The 18,488-nt window shown below is 37.9% G+C and overlaps 1 protein-coding gene across 2 annotated transcripts in view; it reads left to right on the forward strand.

The window, feature by feature from the left end:
- Positions 1-16,059, forward strand: part of ABHD12 (abhydrolase domain containing 12, lysophospholipase) — a 47,417-nt gene extending 31,358 nt beyond the window's left edge. For both annotated transcript variants that reach the window (XM_088148947.1, XM_088148953.1), the window contains exons 5-13: positions 729-759; positions 1,137-1,182; positions 3,064-3,193; positions 5,476-5,513; positions 6,346-6,425; positions 9,379-9,461; positions 10,061-10,139; positions 11,587-11,714; positions 12,668-16,059. In XM_088148947.1, the coding sequence (XP_088005073.1) occupies positions 729-759; positions 1,137-1,182; positions 3,064-3,193; positions 5,476-5,513; positions 6,346-6,425; positions 9,379-9,461; positions 10,061-10,139; positions 11,587-11,714; positions 12,668-12,707 (655 nt within the window). In that variant the 3' untranslated portion in view covers positions 12,708-16,059. The remainder of the gene's footprint in view (positions 1-728; positions 760-1,136; positions 1,183-3,063; positions 3,194-5,475; positions 5,514-6,345; positions 6,426-9,378; positions 9,462-10,060; positions 10,140-11,586; positions 11,715-12,667) is intronic.
- The last annotated feature ends 2,429 nt before the right edge of the window (positions 16,060-18,488 follow it).

An 18,488-nucleotide genomic window follows, 5' to 3' on the forward strand; every position in this document is an offset into this window, starting at 1 on the left:
CTATAAATTCAGTGCCAGAGTCATTGTCAAGATGTGTCTGGCTATATACATTGAATGAATGAATGAATGAATGAATGAATGAATGAATGAACGAACGAACGAACCATTCATAAGAAAGCCATTGCAAAACTGAGAAACCCGTCTTCTTTGTGATTAAATATTGGTTACTAGTAAGGAAGTCCCTTGGAAGATATTTGGTGGGAAATTTTAGGACACAGGCAAGCTGGTGAAGAGAGCAACATTTTTTCAGCTTGGTTTCTTTGTTCCAAATCCTCTAATCTGTGCAAGTATTCAAAACGTAATTTTATAGATGGGAAAATGTTTCCCTCTTAAAAATTGGTTGTTGTTTTGACTCTGGCAGAGGGAGGGAGTTCGATGGGCAATGTTAAATTTATATCAGTGAAGTACTTTAATTACAGTTGGACATAATTTAGTTCAATGTCTGCAGTTCAAATTTTGATTTCAGAGGAAGTGGCTGATTTCTGAATAGGCATGTATAGAATTATCTTGTAAATTGCATTTAACGATGCTTCTCCCCAGGCAAGTAGCTAAGATTGCAGTCTTAAGTTAGTATTTATTGACATCAGTAGCTCTTAGATGTGCTATTTAAACTGAATTACATCTAATGAGTATGTTTTTCATTAAAAGCCAGCCCATTTTTATACTGACACTAGAAAATTAACATAATGTTTTGCCTTGATTTTAACTTTCACAATGTTTCTTAACAGAGGAGGGGATCATCGTGTGGAACTTTACAAGGTAGGAATTGCAATGTTGTTGCTCATATGGTCTGAATGCTGTTATGCAGTGCTATTAAAACCAACATGTATTTGTTTTCTATAATTTATGATGTGGGAAAACATAAATAAGTGTTAGAGGTATAAGAAGAAGATACCCAAAATTGTGTTTTACTGAACAGTATTCTGTCAGTGATAAACCTTTTATGGCCTGTTCCATTCCACACTGCAGTGAAGGATTGCATCTTTGAATGATCCCCACTCTCCATTAAAAATGAGAACCTTGTACATAGAAAATTGTGTATTCCTCCAAAGTGAAGGAATGTGTTAACATATAGTGATGTATTATTTTAAAAGTGTTTCTTAAACTTATTTGGAGTTGCTTATTTTTTCTTATAGGTTTTAAGCTCTCTTGGTTATCATGTGGTCACATTTGATTATCGAGGTAAGATTCTTAGGCGATATGTTTATCCTGAAATGTCCTTTTGTTCCCAGATAAGGTTGGCTGTTTTGTTTTAAGCAAATAACCTACTGGCTGTTTCTTGAATTTCATTAACCACATAATTTGATGGGGGGGACCTTATTAATCCCAAAGATTATGGTGCATGTTCTGTTAATAGTCAGCAATTCTCCATTTTTATAAATGAATTACAAATAAATTATAAATGAATTACAGAATGTTTATAGAATTGTTTAGTTTAGTCAACAGTAAGTATGCAAAATGTTGGATCTCAAATGAAAAACTATACGTAACAGCCCATTTTGAAGCTGCTGTTTTGAATGTGAAACAGGAAATCCTGATCCCAAAACAGTGTTTTGAACTCAGATTAATTCTGCTCCCAGCTCAAAACACTCCAGAATGGTTGAAACAGCCCATTTAATATCACAGCAGCAGTTTCACACTCAAAAGGATATTTCATGGAGTTTTGCAAAGTTTCATGCTGAAAACAGTTCAGAATGAAATTTTTTTGCTGTTTTCAAGTAGTTATTCAAACTACTTAGTAGGCAGTGAGTCCTGTGCCAGCCCTTAAAAAAAAGTTAGTTTCTCTCATGCATTTTGACTAAATACTTTTAGAATATTCTATACTTCTATAGATTGATCTTCCCATTAATGTATAACAACTTTGCTTGAACGACTTCAGCTGTGTCTTGTAAGCTAAACAATATAATAGACACTTGTTAAATATATATATTTCAACAATTTCCAGTTGCATTACAGATCTTCATGCAGTATATCTTGTCTTTCTCAAATGTTGTATGGATAAAAGCCACATTTACTCAATCTGCTAACAAGTGAACCTCATCACTGCTTAAAACAGGAGATAATCTTAGATTTCCTAAAAGTCTGCAGGCTTGAACTTGAAAGAGTCTTATAGAAAGAGTTTGGTTCCTAAAACAGGGCTTTTGGTTCGTCAGTTTAATGGAGAATATTTCTCTGCCAGGAAGAACCAGAGCATAGAGGGGCATAACGGTCTGCTTATTTTGTGCAATTTTCCTGAGCAGTATTTAATTTTTTTAAAAGAAATGTTATTATATCTTCAATTAGCTTTGTGGTTTTCACAAATAAGGTTTTGTATTTTAGTTCAGCTTGTAAGTCAGCTCCATTCCTCATATTCAAACTCAAAGTACCGTAAAGCAGATATTTCCAAGAATTCTGCTGCAATTGAAGGTCATCTTTTAGTGTGGCTTTCCCCATCCTGGCACCCTTTGGATGTGTTGAGATGGCAACTCCCACAATTCCTATTCAGCATTCTTAGCTGGGGGGGGGGGAGGGCATGCTAAGAATTATAGGAGTTGTAGTCCTAACACAAAATTCTAAGATGCTTTAGTTCCAATGGAACTAGAGCCAGCATAGCTGGCAGATAACTCAGTTTATATTTTCATATGCTAGTTTTTTAAGTGCAAAGAATTTCTCCTGTATTATGCCCCCTCTGCCAGTAATCCTTAAAATCTGTTTGGAGATGTTGGGGAAACCTCTCGGGAAGTTTTTGCTGTAGTTCTGAGATGGTGTGGAAGAACTTGCCCCACTTAGTTCCATTAGCGAAAACAATTTTATCAGTGGGAAAAATCTAGTTGAAAATTTCAAGCCATACTGGAATCCAGCTGGTACAACTTTAGTTCTGGCATTAAGTCAATTCCATTTCAATTTATAGTGTATTTTAGCCAAGTCCAAGTAAATGAAAGGTAATTAAGAACTCACCTATTCATTTCCACTGTCCTGACTCATTGTGCTCTTTGGTCTTAACTGAAACATGAAACCAAACTCTATATTTTGATTACCAGCTTAAAACATGATTCCTGGAATATTTATTTTTATCTCTTTCAGGATGGGGAGACTCTACAGGCACTCCCTCAGAAAGTGGGATGACCTATGATGCTCTTCATGTATTTGACTGGATAAAAGCGAGAAGTGGAGACAATCCAGTTTATATATGGGGACACTCTTTGGGAACTGGGTAAGAATTTATTTTCCAGATGATACTAAGCAAAATTTTAGAATAATGTTAGTGGCTTCATTCAGAATTTATGTTCTGCTGGCAGAAGTATCCCTAAGACTCCAGTTTCTGCCACTGGAAAGTGGATCTCAACTTGCCCAGGTTTACAGTATTTAATTTTCTCATTTCTGTAAAATAATAACAAAAATAATAAAAGATGCCAATTTAATCATTTGTGTTTCAATGCATAGACTAAATAATTTTGGAAAGTATAGATAGCTAGTTTTTAATTTTTTATTTTTTTTTGTCTGCGCTCAGTCATTACTGACCCTGCAGTGACTGTTTGGACGAGTCCTTGCAGTTTTCAAGGCAATTGTTTCGGAAGTGGTTTGCCAGAGCCTCCTTCCTAGAGCAGAGCCCAGCTGGCGAGCGCAGGAGGCGGGGTTTCCGTTGCTTTGTGCCCTTTTTGGGCGAGCGCGGTTTCGCACTTACCGGCAACTGCTCCCGACTCCCGTGCAAGCGCCGCCAGCATTTTTCCTCCCACCGGAGTGAGAGTACCTATTTATCTACTCACGTGAATTTTCGACTGTTGGGTTGACAGGAACTAGGGAGGAAACAGGAGCTCACCCTGTTTAACGCGAAGGCTGGACTCGAACCGCCGAAGCGTCAGCCATTTCTGGCCGGCAACTTTCAGCGTCATTAAGCCGCTGCGCCACCGCGTCCCCCCAGTTTTTAATTACTATTCCTTTAATTAATTTTCCTTAGCTTTTTCTCCTCTCTACTTCTCTGTGACTGTCCTTTCAACCTCCATATCTTATGATGTTTCTGTAGCAGGTGGCAGCACCTAACTAACCTTGGCTGATCTCTCAAAAAAGCTAAGCCAGGTTGATACTGGGATAAGAGACCACTAAGAAAACCCAAGGCTATAGGCTAAAATGGGAAGTAAAAAAAAATATGGAAGAAAGCAGTGACTCTTCTTATTGTGCCAAGAAAACTGCATAGACATGTCCATACAGTCATCAGAAGTCAAACTCTCAATACAAAGGAGTGTTTACTTTTTACCTTCTGACCCTAGATCAGCTCTGAAGATTTGCTTTCTAACATGGGGGGAACATTCTCATAACTTTTCCTAATGAGCTCAGACTTGCATGTGCTACAGCTATTGGCTCTGTGGTTCCTTTTCTATTACATACTGCCTGAACTCTGCTCTCAGTGCAGATGTTGCCAAAGACACAGGTAAATTCAAAACATTAGTTATTGTTAGTAGTCAAAGGAGGCCAAAGAGGTGGAGGAAATTGATTTTTCAGTGTTTAAATAGAAGAGAGTGAAATACAATTGGGCCTTATTTAAAAAAGAGGGGATAGAGTCTCTTCTAATGGAACTATACCCATTAAAAGTAGAGATAAGAAATGTAATCAGTAAATACCCCTGATTCTTTGAGATTTTGGGTTAAACTTCCCATATGTAGTTTTTCTTACTGTATTATAAATGAGATAAAGTGGTTTCATTTTGTGTTGGGTGTTTTTTTTTCCTATGGGGTTGGACTTAAGTTGCCCTTCAATATACAGAAGAACTCCTTCCATTCACAAAAAGACTCCAATCAAGGGGTTGTGTGTTTTTTGAGAATTCCTTTAGTGAAATCCATAAATTCTCCAGAGAAGTGGGGTGGGTTTGCAAAACAGAGATGCAGGAAATTTATCAAAATTTATTTGACAATATAAATATCCCATATTCAGCATGGGTCCACTGAGAGGAACTTGGAATCCAAAGCATTTCATTTTTAAGATGAGAGAAAGTCATAAGCTTTTAGATTTATACAAGTGCTTCTTTAGATTGAAAAGGAGAAGATGAATATCATTCAGGCAACTTAAATTTGAGTTTATACATTATTTGATTAACTTTGCAATATAAATGATAGGCAGCACTTTACTGTTTTCTACTTTAATTGCTACTAGAGAGGTGTGTGAAACTGCTCACATGAATAGGGTTTTACTAACAATCTATGAGTAGCATATCTTTAATTGAGCTTCCAGATTAGAGAGAGAGAGCTGTTATTTATGTCATGCCCTCATATTAGAGGTTCCACAATTCCACTACCCCAGAGGAGGGACTATTTCAGTATGTGCTCCTGGAATTTTACACATTGCTGCCTTTTGATGATCAAGTGATGTGTCAGACCAGTCATTTATGACATGTTTTTAAAAGTAAGAGATAAATGAGATAAAGTTGTAATGAAGATGGTTTAAGAAGATGACTAGATGAGAGCTCTCTGTAATCAGTGCTTAACTCTTTTTTTCTCCTAGAGTTGCAACCAACCTAGTAAGACGTCTTTGTGAAAGAGGTAAGAAGGCTTTTTCTACATGATGTTATCAAGGAGCATTTCATATGATCCATGTTTTCTCTTTTCTCAAAGATGGGTCAGCATTTAGTAGTGAACATTGCCTTTTTTATTAAAGTGTGAGAAGGGACATAATGACTCCATCATGGTGTGCAGCTTTTTCCAGGCCAAGTCTTACAATTGACTGTTGATTGGCATGCCAGGCGCAATGTTGAAAGAGGAGGCCAGAAAAAATAATATTTTATTTCAGTGTGATTAATTTAACATAAGTATTCTCTTGTTTTCTTCTCTCACATGTAATTTGATAATGTTTGAAGGTCTCTGGAGGCTGTGCTAACAGTTTTCAGAGGCTACATAAAGCTCTGAGGCCTCTTTGCACATCTCTTCTGTGGTGGATGGATCTGCCTAACACTTTTCAAATCTAGCAGAGAAATGCTGCATTTGTACCTCCAAAAGATAACTCTAGTTGTTCAGCCTGTGATATTTTATTTTAGAGATTCAGATTGCCATCAAAGCTCAGGATATCCCATTCTCCTTTTGAACTCTTGAAGCCAAAGCCTATTCATTTCAGATAACTGCCCTGAGATTTTGCCCAGTTGACTTTAAAAAAAATGTAATTATACCGCTCCATCCATACAGAAGTTGAAAATAGTGGCAAATTTTTGAACACCTGAAAGTGTTCTTGTAATCATATCTCTGTGTATAGTTCCAACTCTGGATTTGTATTCCTCTGCACTACTCAGATGTCCTTCCAGGTAGGTACAAAGCAGATTCTTGCAGGGAGGTACCAGTACTTTGGCTGAAACGGACAGCATTTGTTCTCTTTACTTTTCAGAAACTCCCCCAGATGCCCTGGTATTAGAATCACCTTTTACAAACATACGTGAAGAAGCAAAAAGCCATCCCTTTTCAGTGGCAAGTACAGATTTACATGCTAAAATTCCCATCTTATATTATCATCTTTGGGTTTACTTGAAATTTCCAACATATCTGAAGTAGTCAATAAGCAACCTATATCAAGATTTTTTATTTCAATTTTTTTCTCATCCATGCAAAGTACTGTTTCCTCTGCCATGAGCTTTTCCAGCCCAGAAGGTCTGAAGTAGTTTCATGTATAAAGTGGGTATATTCTGCAAAAAATATTTGTAAGAGATTTCTGGTAGTACACTTCCAGGTAATTGGCCTTCTTTTGAATTCAAATTATTTAGAAAGGAGCATAAGAATATATGATAAGCATTAACACTCTGGAGATAGGCTGTGATATTTGTGCACTTTTCAACTTCATGGCCAGTGGGAGCATGCATTGAAGGAGTTGTAGATACATTCTGTATGTACATACTGGAGCTTATAAGTGAGTGTTATTCTGTACTTTGAATAAATTTTGAATAGAATTTGAAACATCAGATAATCCTAACCTTGGAGTTCACAGGAAACTGTAAACTGCATCTTCTAGAGTAGCACCTTGTAAGAAGGAGTCTGCTGAATGTAGAGAGACCCCATGACCAGTGCTGACATCCTCGGAATAGCTGGTGCTATTTAAAATCCCTGTCTGGGGTAATCATTAGTGCTCCACCTCTGGGCTAGTTGGAGGAAGTGCATGTTTCTACTTAAAGTTCTGTTTCCATTTATAATGAATTGCCACTCTACACTAATGAGAGTGTGAAAGAGGAGTTATGTGTAAGCGTAACAGTGATGAGACTGTTAGAATAGAACTAAAGCAGGGAAGGGAAAGCTGCTTCCTCTTTATCACACTGGTCAGTTTTTAAAAAGTATACGTTTTCTTATCAAAAGGTCCACCACAACAGAATGATCCCCCAGTAAAGATAAATTTCTTTAATTTTAACCTTAGAAGAAAGAGTTGTAGCCTCTCCTCCCTTTTTCCTCCTCCTGTTGCATTGAAGGACTCAGTATGATCCCAAGAAGCATTTCCTTCACTGCTGCAAGAGAGGAAAATCATCTTCAAATCCAGTTTAACTCCTGGTAATTTCACGAGCACATCTATATAGTTTTCTTAGCAATACTACGGAAGTGGTTTGCCATTACCATCTTCCAGAATATGTTTTTTTTTTTAAAATTCCCAGTCTAGCCTACAGCCCTGATATTTCTTGGAAGCTCATGTCCAAGTAGTAAATAGGCTTGACCCTGCTAAAGTCAGCCCAGTTCTGCCACTTGCTACAGAAGCACAAAGAATAGGTTAAGAATTCCTGCCCCTACTGTCCAGTCCAGGTAATACCAAGAAATGTGGGCCGGTCTAATGAAATAATGTAAAATCAAAATTTTGATGTTGACTTTTGAAAATATTTTCATAAAAATACTTATATTTCATATCTTATGACATTTGTGTACTCCATTTTTTAATTGTATATTGCACTGAATCATTTTGAGAGGGCAGCTATATACTTATATTGGTAAGATACATTATTATGCTTCTTTGTTTTAATATTACCATTATTCAGTTTATGTGCCAAGTCATTGCTAAAGGGATGCATCTTAACTGCTCTCCTAAGGGTGGCAAGAGTAGGGTCCAAATGTTAACCCTAACCCTGAGCATAATAGATGGATCTCAGCAAGGGACTCTCCTGCAGATTTTAAACACCTGAACGGGTTTATAATGTGAGAGATGCCCCCATCACATACGCAGGCCCTAAACCATTTAGCCAATACATTAGCACCAGCCAATATACTAGCACCAACCACATTAAACTGTCCAGAAAGCAGTTGACAATCAGCTTGGGCATAATGTGATCCCAGTGTAATGCATTAGTTAGCATTAGCATTAGTTAGCAAACCAGTTGCCATATTTTACCAATTTAGCTTCAAGGCATTTTGCAAAGTGAGTCTATGTAGAGTGTATTGCAGTACAGGTAGTCCTCGCTTAACAACCATTCATTAAGTGACTGTTCAAAGTTACAATGGCACTGAATGAATGGTAGTTATGACTGGTCCTCAAAGTTATGACCGTTACAGCACCCCTGTGGTCACATGATCAAAATTTGGGCACTTGGCAGCCCACCTGCATTTAGGAGTGCACTGTGCACTTCAACTCCCCTGCCCACTTGTTTCCCACCCATCTGTGCCCTTTTGGCCACCCTGCACTCTGCTGCCCCTGCTGCCCCCACCACCCTGCACTCCCCCTTGCACCTCTGCCACCTTGTACTCTGCTGCCCCTGTGGCCCTCTGCTCCCCCCAGTTGACCTTCTCCATCTTGTTTCTTCCGCTGATGACGGGGCACACCCGGCTGAGGGAGCTGCTAGCCCTTCACGATGCCTCCATGACACCATGCAAGGACTTTGCGTGCCTTGTCAGCAGTGGGAGGAAGAAGACAGCAGAGGTCAGCTGGGGGTGGTGGAGGGCAGCAGGGGTAGGTGATTGTAGTGGAGTCTAGGGTGGCCAAAAATGCAGAGATGGGGGGATATAGGCGGGTGGGGGGAGTTGAAGTGGAGGTGAGTGTAGCAGGGTGGCGGAGCCTTGCCTGCTGAAGGGAGCTCGCCTGGCCTGGTCAGGGAGGAGGCAGCAGGACTGAGCCGGCAGTTCACTCAGGGCAGAAGTGTGAGGTCCTCGCCTAATGATAGCATGGTCCTCACCTAACGATCACAACCGGGACTACTGGAACTGCCATCGCTAAGCAGTGCAGTCATGTGATATTTCGCCTAACAATCACTTTGCTTAGCAATGGAAATTCCAGTCCCAATTAGGGTCTTTAAGCAAGGACTATCTGTAGTGAAATTGGGATGTAAACAAGGCATGAAAAATTTGTGACTAACAACAATGCTGTGTTTATAAATTCTTAAAGTATACTCCTTGTACTCCTATAAGCCTGTACCATAAACAGAAGATTTGGCTGTGACATCTTGCAAACTTTTTCCAGATATATAGATATTTCCCAGGATTTGACTGGTTTTTCCTTGACCCTATCACATCAAGTGGAATAAAGTTTGCCAATGATGAGAAGTAAGTAAATATTGTATCTATTGATTCTTCCCCGCCGCCCCACCACTTGCTGATTGAGGTTTCCAGTGACAGAAAAAAAACCTGTTATCCTGAAAGGTTTACACAGAGTTATGGTCCCATGAATGAACCTATCTCAGCTTTTCCAAGTCAGCTACCTTGGCCTCAGGAAAATGTACTTTTTTCCAAAAAGCCAGGAGTTCATTGTAGCAAACAGAAACCTTCTGTTTAGCAGACTTACAGCCTTTTGCGTGAGGCATTTTGGTCTTTATAGTTGTTTCTTTGGAAAATTAAAACTTGTACTCCTTCAAGCTATTTCATTTTTGATTGGAAAGCACATTTTATTTTAGCCATTTTTTTCATGAATGAAATTGCACAAATGCAAATAATCTGCATTGGAAGACTGTTGCAAAATTACTTATTTTTTCAAATCATCAAACTTGCAAAATAAAATAATGTGCAAAAACATTATTCAGAAACTCTGATTCTGAACTTTGCATTAGTTAATCTTGAATAGAGTCATAGGTTGGATACCTATGATTTTGTTTGTATTTTTAAAAATATACCTGATTAATTATATTTGGTGTGTGCTTTCTTTACAGTGTGAAGCACATTTCATGCTCTCTGCTTATTCTTCATGCTGAAGATGATCCTGTTGTTCCATTTCATCTTGGAAAAAAGGTGCTGCTTCATCTTTTAACTCCTGTCCCCTGCCATAACATTATAAATATCTTGAAAGAGTTAGAATAGTAACAGAGGGCTTGGATGTTTGCGACTTAATTTCTGTGGGGCAGATCATTGATAACACATCCAACCTTGACTGCTGCTACTGGAAGAAAAACATTTTCAGAGGGTTGTGGTGGTGGAGATAGATGGCTTAACTCTGTCCATATGTCCTTTTATATTGTCATTCCCTTTCAGAAAGCTATTTGTAAAACTGTGTTTTTGTTTACATATCAGTCATCCTAGATGAATTAGAAAAGCATGGGCCAAATCTGGTTCTGTGTTCCTCCTCGATAATCTTTTGGTCCCTTCTCATTCTAAGATCCAAAGCTGCAGCCTTGTCTGTCATTGAACAGTGCTGAAGCAATCTTTTTCTATAGTGTTATTCCCCTTCTTGCACAGTAGGCTTTTAAAATTGCTGAGAATGAGATGGATATAGTTTCTTCTGTAGAGGGGGCATCAGAGGAGGATGTGAAATATAGTGTGACATGTGCATGGTTTTATATTCTAAACTCAACATTAGTTAATCTGGAGTTATTACCAGTGCTTGGTTTTAGTTATCATCGTTGGAATTGGTGAAGTGGGAACTGATAACTGTCCTGTATCTAGAGACAGAAACAGTTAAGTCTGTACAATCATCAAAGAAGTTCCCTCTTTGTGTACTATAGAATGAAAAATCAGGAAAATGAATGTAAGAGAAAACTGAATTTTATCCAACTCAGTGCCTTCCACATGTATTAGTCTGTAACTCTCATCATTCCATGGCCTTTGGCCAGGATGACTTGTTCGTTTGTTTATCATATTCATATAGCTGCCCATCTCACAAATTTGTGGGCAGTGTACAGTAAAAAGTAATAATAGAAAACTAACAATTAAAAAATTCAACATCAAAACATCATCAAAATGTACATTCATGATAACAGTGCATTATCTGAAAAATTACCATGTTTTATTAATGCTGAGGACCCTTTTTCTGTAACCAGTTTTGCTGAACTTCTTAGATCCAAAGACTTGTACTATCTTGTATTTAATTTTAATATGATGAAATAGTAGTTTAGATCCATACAGTACAAACAAGATTTCAAATGCCCACTTGAGTCTGTAAATTTGAAGATTAGATTGAAATCTTGTGCTTTCATAGTTTTGTAAACTACCTTATTAGTACAGTGGAATAATCAAAAGATATTGTAGGTATCCAACTTGAAGTAATTTTGAAAGCATATTCTCATGAATACAGGTGGTATAGTTGCCTATAGTTTTTGTTGGAAACAAATGGTGAATGTGGATCAGGCTGCTGCATAATTGGTTCAAAAATAAAAATATCACTACTTTACATAATATTTATGGTTGGATTATGTAGGTCCATATTTTGTCATCTTGCATTTGCTTTTAAACATCTTTACAGCTATACAACATTGCTGCCCCATCTCGGAGCTTTCGTGATTACAAAGTACAGTTTGTTCCATTTCACACAGACCTGGGCTACAGGCATAAATACATCTACAAGAGCCCAGAACTACCTCGGATATTACGGTAACTAAAGGGGTAATTAATAATATGGATAATGGGAGTCTTAGCTGAGCTGGTTGGCAGTCCTGGCAGATGTACTCAATCACATCTGGAGGGTAATTTTTCCAGTGGTATTGTATTACAGTGGAGGAGGGAGATACTATGGAATATTTTGACACTGTTTTTATGACATAAATGTTGTATAAGGACTTTTTTGCTCTGTAGGTGTGTAAGGGTATGTCCACATCTCCTCTTCAGAGTTCCATAATTTAAATTTGTTTAATATTTTATCAACTGAGAGAGAAACAAGACCTGATTGGGTAGCTCTGCGTTTACTCAAATGCCTACTCCACTTATGCATACAACAAGGTGGGAAAGGCAGAAATTACATTTTTGCATAAAGCATGGATGTAAACAGAAGGAGCAGAACTGTGTCTGTCCCGCTTCCCTCCTTATGATCTGTTAATTTATTTCATATTCTTGTCTTAGAGCAAGTCAACTTGCCTGGGGGAACAGTCCCTGAAGCTTGAGGGTCAAGATGAAGTATCTTGTCTTCCTGACACACACACCCCAACTTCTGCTTTATGTGTGAATGGGCAAATAGGTCAATGCACTGAGTCTCCACCATGCCTAGTTTGGTTTGGATATACCAATTCCATTATTGTTTTTAATCTTGCTAGATATAGATCCCTATTTTTCTTTCCAGAACACATCCATTATGCCCCAGTTTTTTCCCAGCTATGTAAAGGCAAACAACTCCTACAGGAATTCACTGTTAGAAAAGATCAGATCACAGATTTGATAAGCTGTTTGTGCTTTCCCCTTATCACAGCATTTAAAAAAACCACCATTGATCCATCCTGGAAAGAGAGCTGTTGTCTTGTATGCTCACAAATCTTAAATTTGGGAAGAAAATGGATGACCCTAAAATAGCAAAATATTTCACACAATAAACAGCTGATTTTTTTTCTTCCTAGGGAATTCCTTGGAAAATCTGTACATCACCATCATCAATGAAGACTTTAACATGGTAGACTTAAGATCATACCATCTTTAAAAAAGAGAAAGAGAAAAAGTCTGCCATTATTGAAACCCAAGCACTGGATATGCCACTGATTCTGGCTTCAGTTCTAAGAGATACCTTGAAATCCCAGGTTGTGGGATAGTAGATATGAAGAATGAATGTAGTTGGCTTCTGTGTCCTTTTTTATTATTTCTAAAGAATAAGGGAGCAAAATATTGAAACAATTAAGTTCAAGCACAATAAAGACTGTAACTCCCCCACCCCACCCCACCCCCACAGCCCTGCTTTCTCCCAGAAGTTATAAACATTCCTACAGTATTGTGCCAGATTGTTACAACAGCTCTTTAGAAGACAAAATAACTTGCACTCTAAAACATAGAATGGACTATAGTTATCTGCAAAAATGTAATTCTTACAATTTTTCAGTGCTGCCTCTACTGTATTTGAATTGCAGGTTCTCTTCTAGAATTTAGTTTGGTAAGGGATATTTTTCTCCTGTTGGTTATCTCTTTGGAAGTTGCAGAAGATGATGTGGTTTTTAAATTAATTTTAGAAACTGGAGACAAACAGGCATACAAGAAAATGTTTCAGAATTAATTGAAGGATGGTTCACCTTTAAAAAGAGGTGTCTATTTGACAATTATAATTTAATAGTGGTTAATTTTCCCGTTATTGCTTTGCTTTCAAGTCTCCCAAACAGAAGTAATACATAAAAATCTTTACTATACCTCAGTCTACAGGCACATATCCACCCTGAAATTCTGCCTGCCTACTTTTCAAACCATTTTCTTTGGGTGTATATATCCTTTAAGTAATGTAGACTGTACTGATTAAAAATTACCCTTGGAAGTTGCTTGTAGTAACTCTTCTGTTAACAGAAGGTGTCTTTAAGTTTAGAATTGTTGGAGAATGTGTATTTCCACTGTGGTAAAGATGTCTTCCAGTCTCTTCTAGTCACAGAGAGACATACAAGCACTTTGGGAGTGAAAAAAAAATGATTCCATTTTAAATGATCATGATTCTTCAGACATCCCAGCCTAACCATTTCCTTCAAAATGCTCAGGTACAGTAGAGCTGGTAAAAAGTTTCCTTTTTAAATACAAGGGAAAGAAATTAACTCTCTAAGTTGATCTCTTTTGATGTGCATTTTCTTTGGGGATAAAACTCATTCTGAATTCTCAGCAGTGAAACACTCAAAGTTTCACATGGAATGCTGAATATTACCCAAGTCAACCAAAGGTATTGAAAGTGACACATTCTTATGTTAACAATACTTTATCCCTGATCATTAAAGTAATTCCTTTCTACTGTAAAAACAGAAGATTGGTTTTAGTTTGCTGTGTAGAATATTAAAACCTGTGATGTATGAAACCTACCTGACCGGCTTTGAATGTTCCCTTCAGTTAGCACTAGGTGTGAACAAAGAACACCTGTGTGTTCTTCTTTTATTATAATAAAACTATACTTTCTATACTGAATTTAGCAGGCAACGTGATAACTAGTTTTAACAAATATTGAATCTGACTTTCATGTACCGCTTTTGAGACTGACCAAATCTTATATTTTATGAAAACCTAGTCCCTTATCCCAGTTTTGGCTTAATCAACAGCAGTGCTGTGCATTGCTTCCATTTTGATTGGAAAGAGGTGACTTGTTAAAGCCACTGTGACTTTTGCCAGGGAGTTTCTGCTGTGTGATCCTGGAAGCCAACATGGCTTCTGGACTGAGTTGAAGACCAGGCTGCATTCCTAACCACTTCTTCCAAATAAAATCTGAAGTACTGCATGTCCTTAATAATTGGAGATATGCATAATCCTCCCACATGCATGTAAGTGTTTTTTTTAAAGCTCTTTTTATCCCACCTTTATTATTTTTATAAATAAGGCAGTGAATGCACCTAATACTCCTCCTTCATCCTCTTTTCCCTACAAAAACAACCCTGTGAGGCGAGTTGGGCTGAGAGAGTGTGACTGGCCCAAAGTCACCCAGCCAGTTTTTGTGTCTAAGGCAGGACTAGAACACACAAGTCTCCTGGTTTCTAGCCTGGACCCTTAACCACTAAATCAAACTGGCTCTCTTTATGTGTGATAAAACAAGCCAAAAGTTGCACTGAACCATAGTTTGGGTTGAGAAACTATAGCTAGTATCTTTCGAACAAGACAAATTATAAAGCCGTTGTTTAAAGATGGATTCTATATCCTAGCTTGTTTAGAAGCCATTAATGCTAATTCCCAATTTGGTTATAAGAGGCTGTGGTTTACTGAGACTTGTTGATTTGTTCACCTGTTCGTGCAAAGGAGGAAGAAAGTGATTGTCCATGAGTGCATATCATTCCTGTGTATCTTTATTAAGCTGGGACATGATCATCCAAACACTGCCATTGTGATTACTAATGCCTATTTTTGAAACTTGTAAAATTTACATCTCTTATGGCAAAAAGGATAGCATGGATGTTCATTTAGGTCAGTCTTCCTCAACTTGGAGTCCTCCATATATGTTGGGACTTCAGTTCTATATTGGCTAAGAATGGTAGGGGCCGTATGTTAGGGAGGAGGTTAGAGAAGGCTGGCTGGCTTAGGTAGTCTACAGTATATATTTTGCTATTTGCACATACTTTGTTTTGCTAACAAAATTCAATGCAGGCATGGCATGGTTAGCAATTAGAACAAAGGAATCATGAGCCAGTGTGGCTGATGAGCTGAAGCAGATTGCTTTATGGTGATCCCACCTTTTGTGAAGTTGGCCCTGAAATGTGTCATGTCTTAAACGTTCAATATTGGGCATAATAGAGACTAGGTACTAATGTTCAGAATGCTGCAATTTTTTAGTCTGAAAGATATAGAGGGTACTATTTACTAATATTGTCTTTATATTACCTTTTTTGCATGTATCAGCACCACACAACTTGCAGATTCATTGTATGTGCAAACAGTAGCTTGTTCTTTGCATTAAGATTTTCTGCAGTTATGCAGTCTATCAGTTTTGATTCACAATAACTTCCAAGATAATTGTGCCACATAAAATTTCAACTTTTCTCCCCCACCTCGTGTTTAGGATTATTGCATTAACAAAGGCAAAAATGCTATTTTGGCTCTTTTGAAGAAACCAAGAGAATGTTTTGTATAGCACTGCTCCTGCTCTCACCCACTTTCGTGTTGATAAAAGTACAGACTAATGTGGTAATGTCAACTCTGCCAATGCAACAAAAATTAGATTCCAAAGCATGCACAGTGCTGTTTGTTCTGACACATATGTTCCAATTGTTAGGCCCGTAACATGCATTGAACTTGAAATGTTTACCTAAACAGTGTGTAGTTTTAATAAAACAAATGATTTATGACTTCATTTGGAGGTAGCTTTGTTTTGTTAAGTGTAAATCATGGGCTGCCGGCATTTCTGCTCAGGTCCAAGAAAATGTCAGAAAGAGAGAATTTAAAATAGCGGCATGCTGATTGGGATCCAAACAACCGCAGACATGCATGTGAGTACACGCCTTCTGTCACTCACAGAATTTTGTATGTTGTGAGTTGCTCTGGGCTACTGTAGGAACAAATGATTTCATTATTCCAACTTTTCTCTTGTCAGAGGAAATGTACTATGTAATTTGTGAGTTACATTGTGGCCAACAACTTGACATTTTTTCTGTGACCAGTTTTGCACATCCAGTGAGCTTACATCTGGACACGATTATTTAATGAGTTCAGGGGACTTTTAAAAATGTGAATTTCCAGTATGAGTCAAATAGATTTCTGTATGCCTTGAGACTTTAAACTCTTTGGAATGCTGTCTGTGACTTTAATCATCTTTCTTATTACTACCATTTACGCATGACCATCTTGAAAGTACTGCTCAGTTACAGTAGATGTCCCTTAGGTGTTCTATATATATTCTGTATAAACTTGTATAGATTTTTCATGATGTTATGATCTCTTCCAGAATATCCTGGATGTTGGTCTTTAGGAGGAGTCCTCTCCCCTTTCATAGCAATCCCAAGTGGAAAAAATTACAATCTAGTTTGAATTCTGTAGTGTAGATATACTTGAAATTGGGCAGGAAGTTGGTATAGCACAAAGCAAAGCAATAGCCTCCAGCATTATATTTATTTTCAGAAATGCTTCTGTGACTCTAAGGCAGTGGTTCTTAAACTGTTTGACCCAATTATCCCTTTCCCTAGTCTCAAATGTCATTACCCACCCATCCCCAAAAACCTTACTCTTGTTTTACAGAAGTATCATGGCAGTCCCAAACTGGATCCTTGACTCACAAACCACCAATTACAAATTGCTCCATTACCCTCAGGATATACCCGAATTACCTTCAGTTTAAGAACCACTGCTCTAAAGAGTCCCATGCGCTTTCACAGTGAATAAAAATGATTGGTGGCTTCTGGTGAAGTGCTTTGGAAGTGATGTGATCACCTGCCCAGAAGAATAAACAAAAGGTCCTGCATGGCCTGCAGGAGAGGAAGCTAGAGGGTGTAGTAGGGGGCATTCTGGTAAATTGGTGTTTTGTAACTGGTTGTATTCCTCCATAGTAGCAGTTTCTCCCAGCAGCCATTTTGTGAGAGTGCCAGTAACATTCTCAAAATTCAAATTTGCTCACTGTGCTGGGGACTTCTGTTACAGTTACACTACATTTGCCAGAAGACTATTTAGAAGTGTATGGAAAAAGCCATCTGGATAGCAATAATAATAATATGTGTAAGCTGCTTAAGTATTTCAGTTTTTAACTGCTTATTTTCATTGCAATTCTTGTGCAGTTCCATGGATCTGCTGCTCTATCACTAAGACATTTAACAGAATCTGTCTGCCGCACCAGTTATACAGTGGTACACACTACCCAGAATCACTTCCTTAAATCTCTGCTGCTTCAGTCTTCTGTGGCCACAGGACATAAAAGAGAGGGAATTTGCTCAAATCTCCCATGAACTTCCCTTGTGGTGGGGAGCAAAAGCACAGAATGTAGGAATTGGAAGGAATCTTTTAGATCACTCCCCACTCAGTGTATTCAGCTTCCGTTTGAAAAACTTAAGAGAGTGGAGTCCACCTGATAGTATGGGTAAACTGGTTTCTTGGCTGTGTTGATTGGGATTATTGTTAGTGTAATTGCTCAGTTGCTATTTTATGTTATTTATACTTTTGTTTATTGTTTTTATTCTGTTTTTTGGGTGGCCATATAAATCAAAGAAATAGCAAATTTTATTATTATAGGTGATAATTTAAAGTAGACTGAGCTGTTAAGGAACATAAATCCACTCTGATCTGTTCAGAAGATAGCTCTAGGGATTGAGACACAGGCTCTCCCTGGACTCAAAATAAGAAATTGGACTCTGTCAACGAAACCCAGGACAGGTGTCATCCTAAAATGACAAATGCCCTCCAGGAGGTTCAGGAGAGTGAACAGTTGTGATGAAATGGCAACTTTGCTTCAAGTAAACCAATCAAAATCTCTGTGGACAAAGTTACTCATGTTTCATTTACATGTTTGGTATTTGATTTCACTGGGGCAACTCTTAGAGGAGTAAGCCTAACATTCATATTTTCATGCTACCTTTAAAACCCAAATGATTTTCTTTTTCCAAATAGTTGTATTATCCCTCAAAACCTATGTTCCCATTCTTCTCATGATGGGTGAATTAAAAATATGTGCCAGTGGATCCAGCTTGTATCAAAAAAATACAGAGGCTTCATTCTTAGCTGCCTAGGAGGGCTTATTAAAATTCTCAGTTGTAAAACTCACTAGGCAAACTTGGTTCAATCTTACTCTTGTAGCAT

Source organism: Python bivittatus, unplaced genomic scaffold (assembly GCF_059951505.1).
Source record: "Python bivittatus isolate LINGU-HERP-01145 unplaced genomic scaffold, Pbiv_v1 ctg000020_np1212, whole genome shotgun sequence".
NCBI classification, from domain to species: domain Eukaryota; kingdom Metazoa; phylum Chordata; class Lepidosauria; order Squamata; family Pythonidae; genus Python; species Python bivittatus.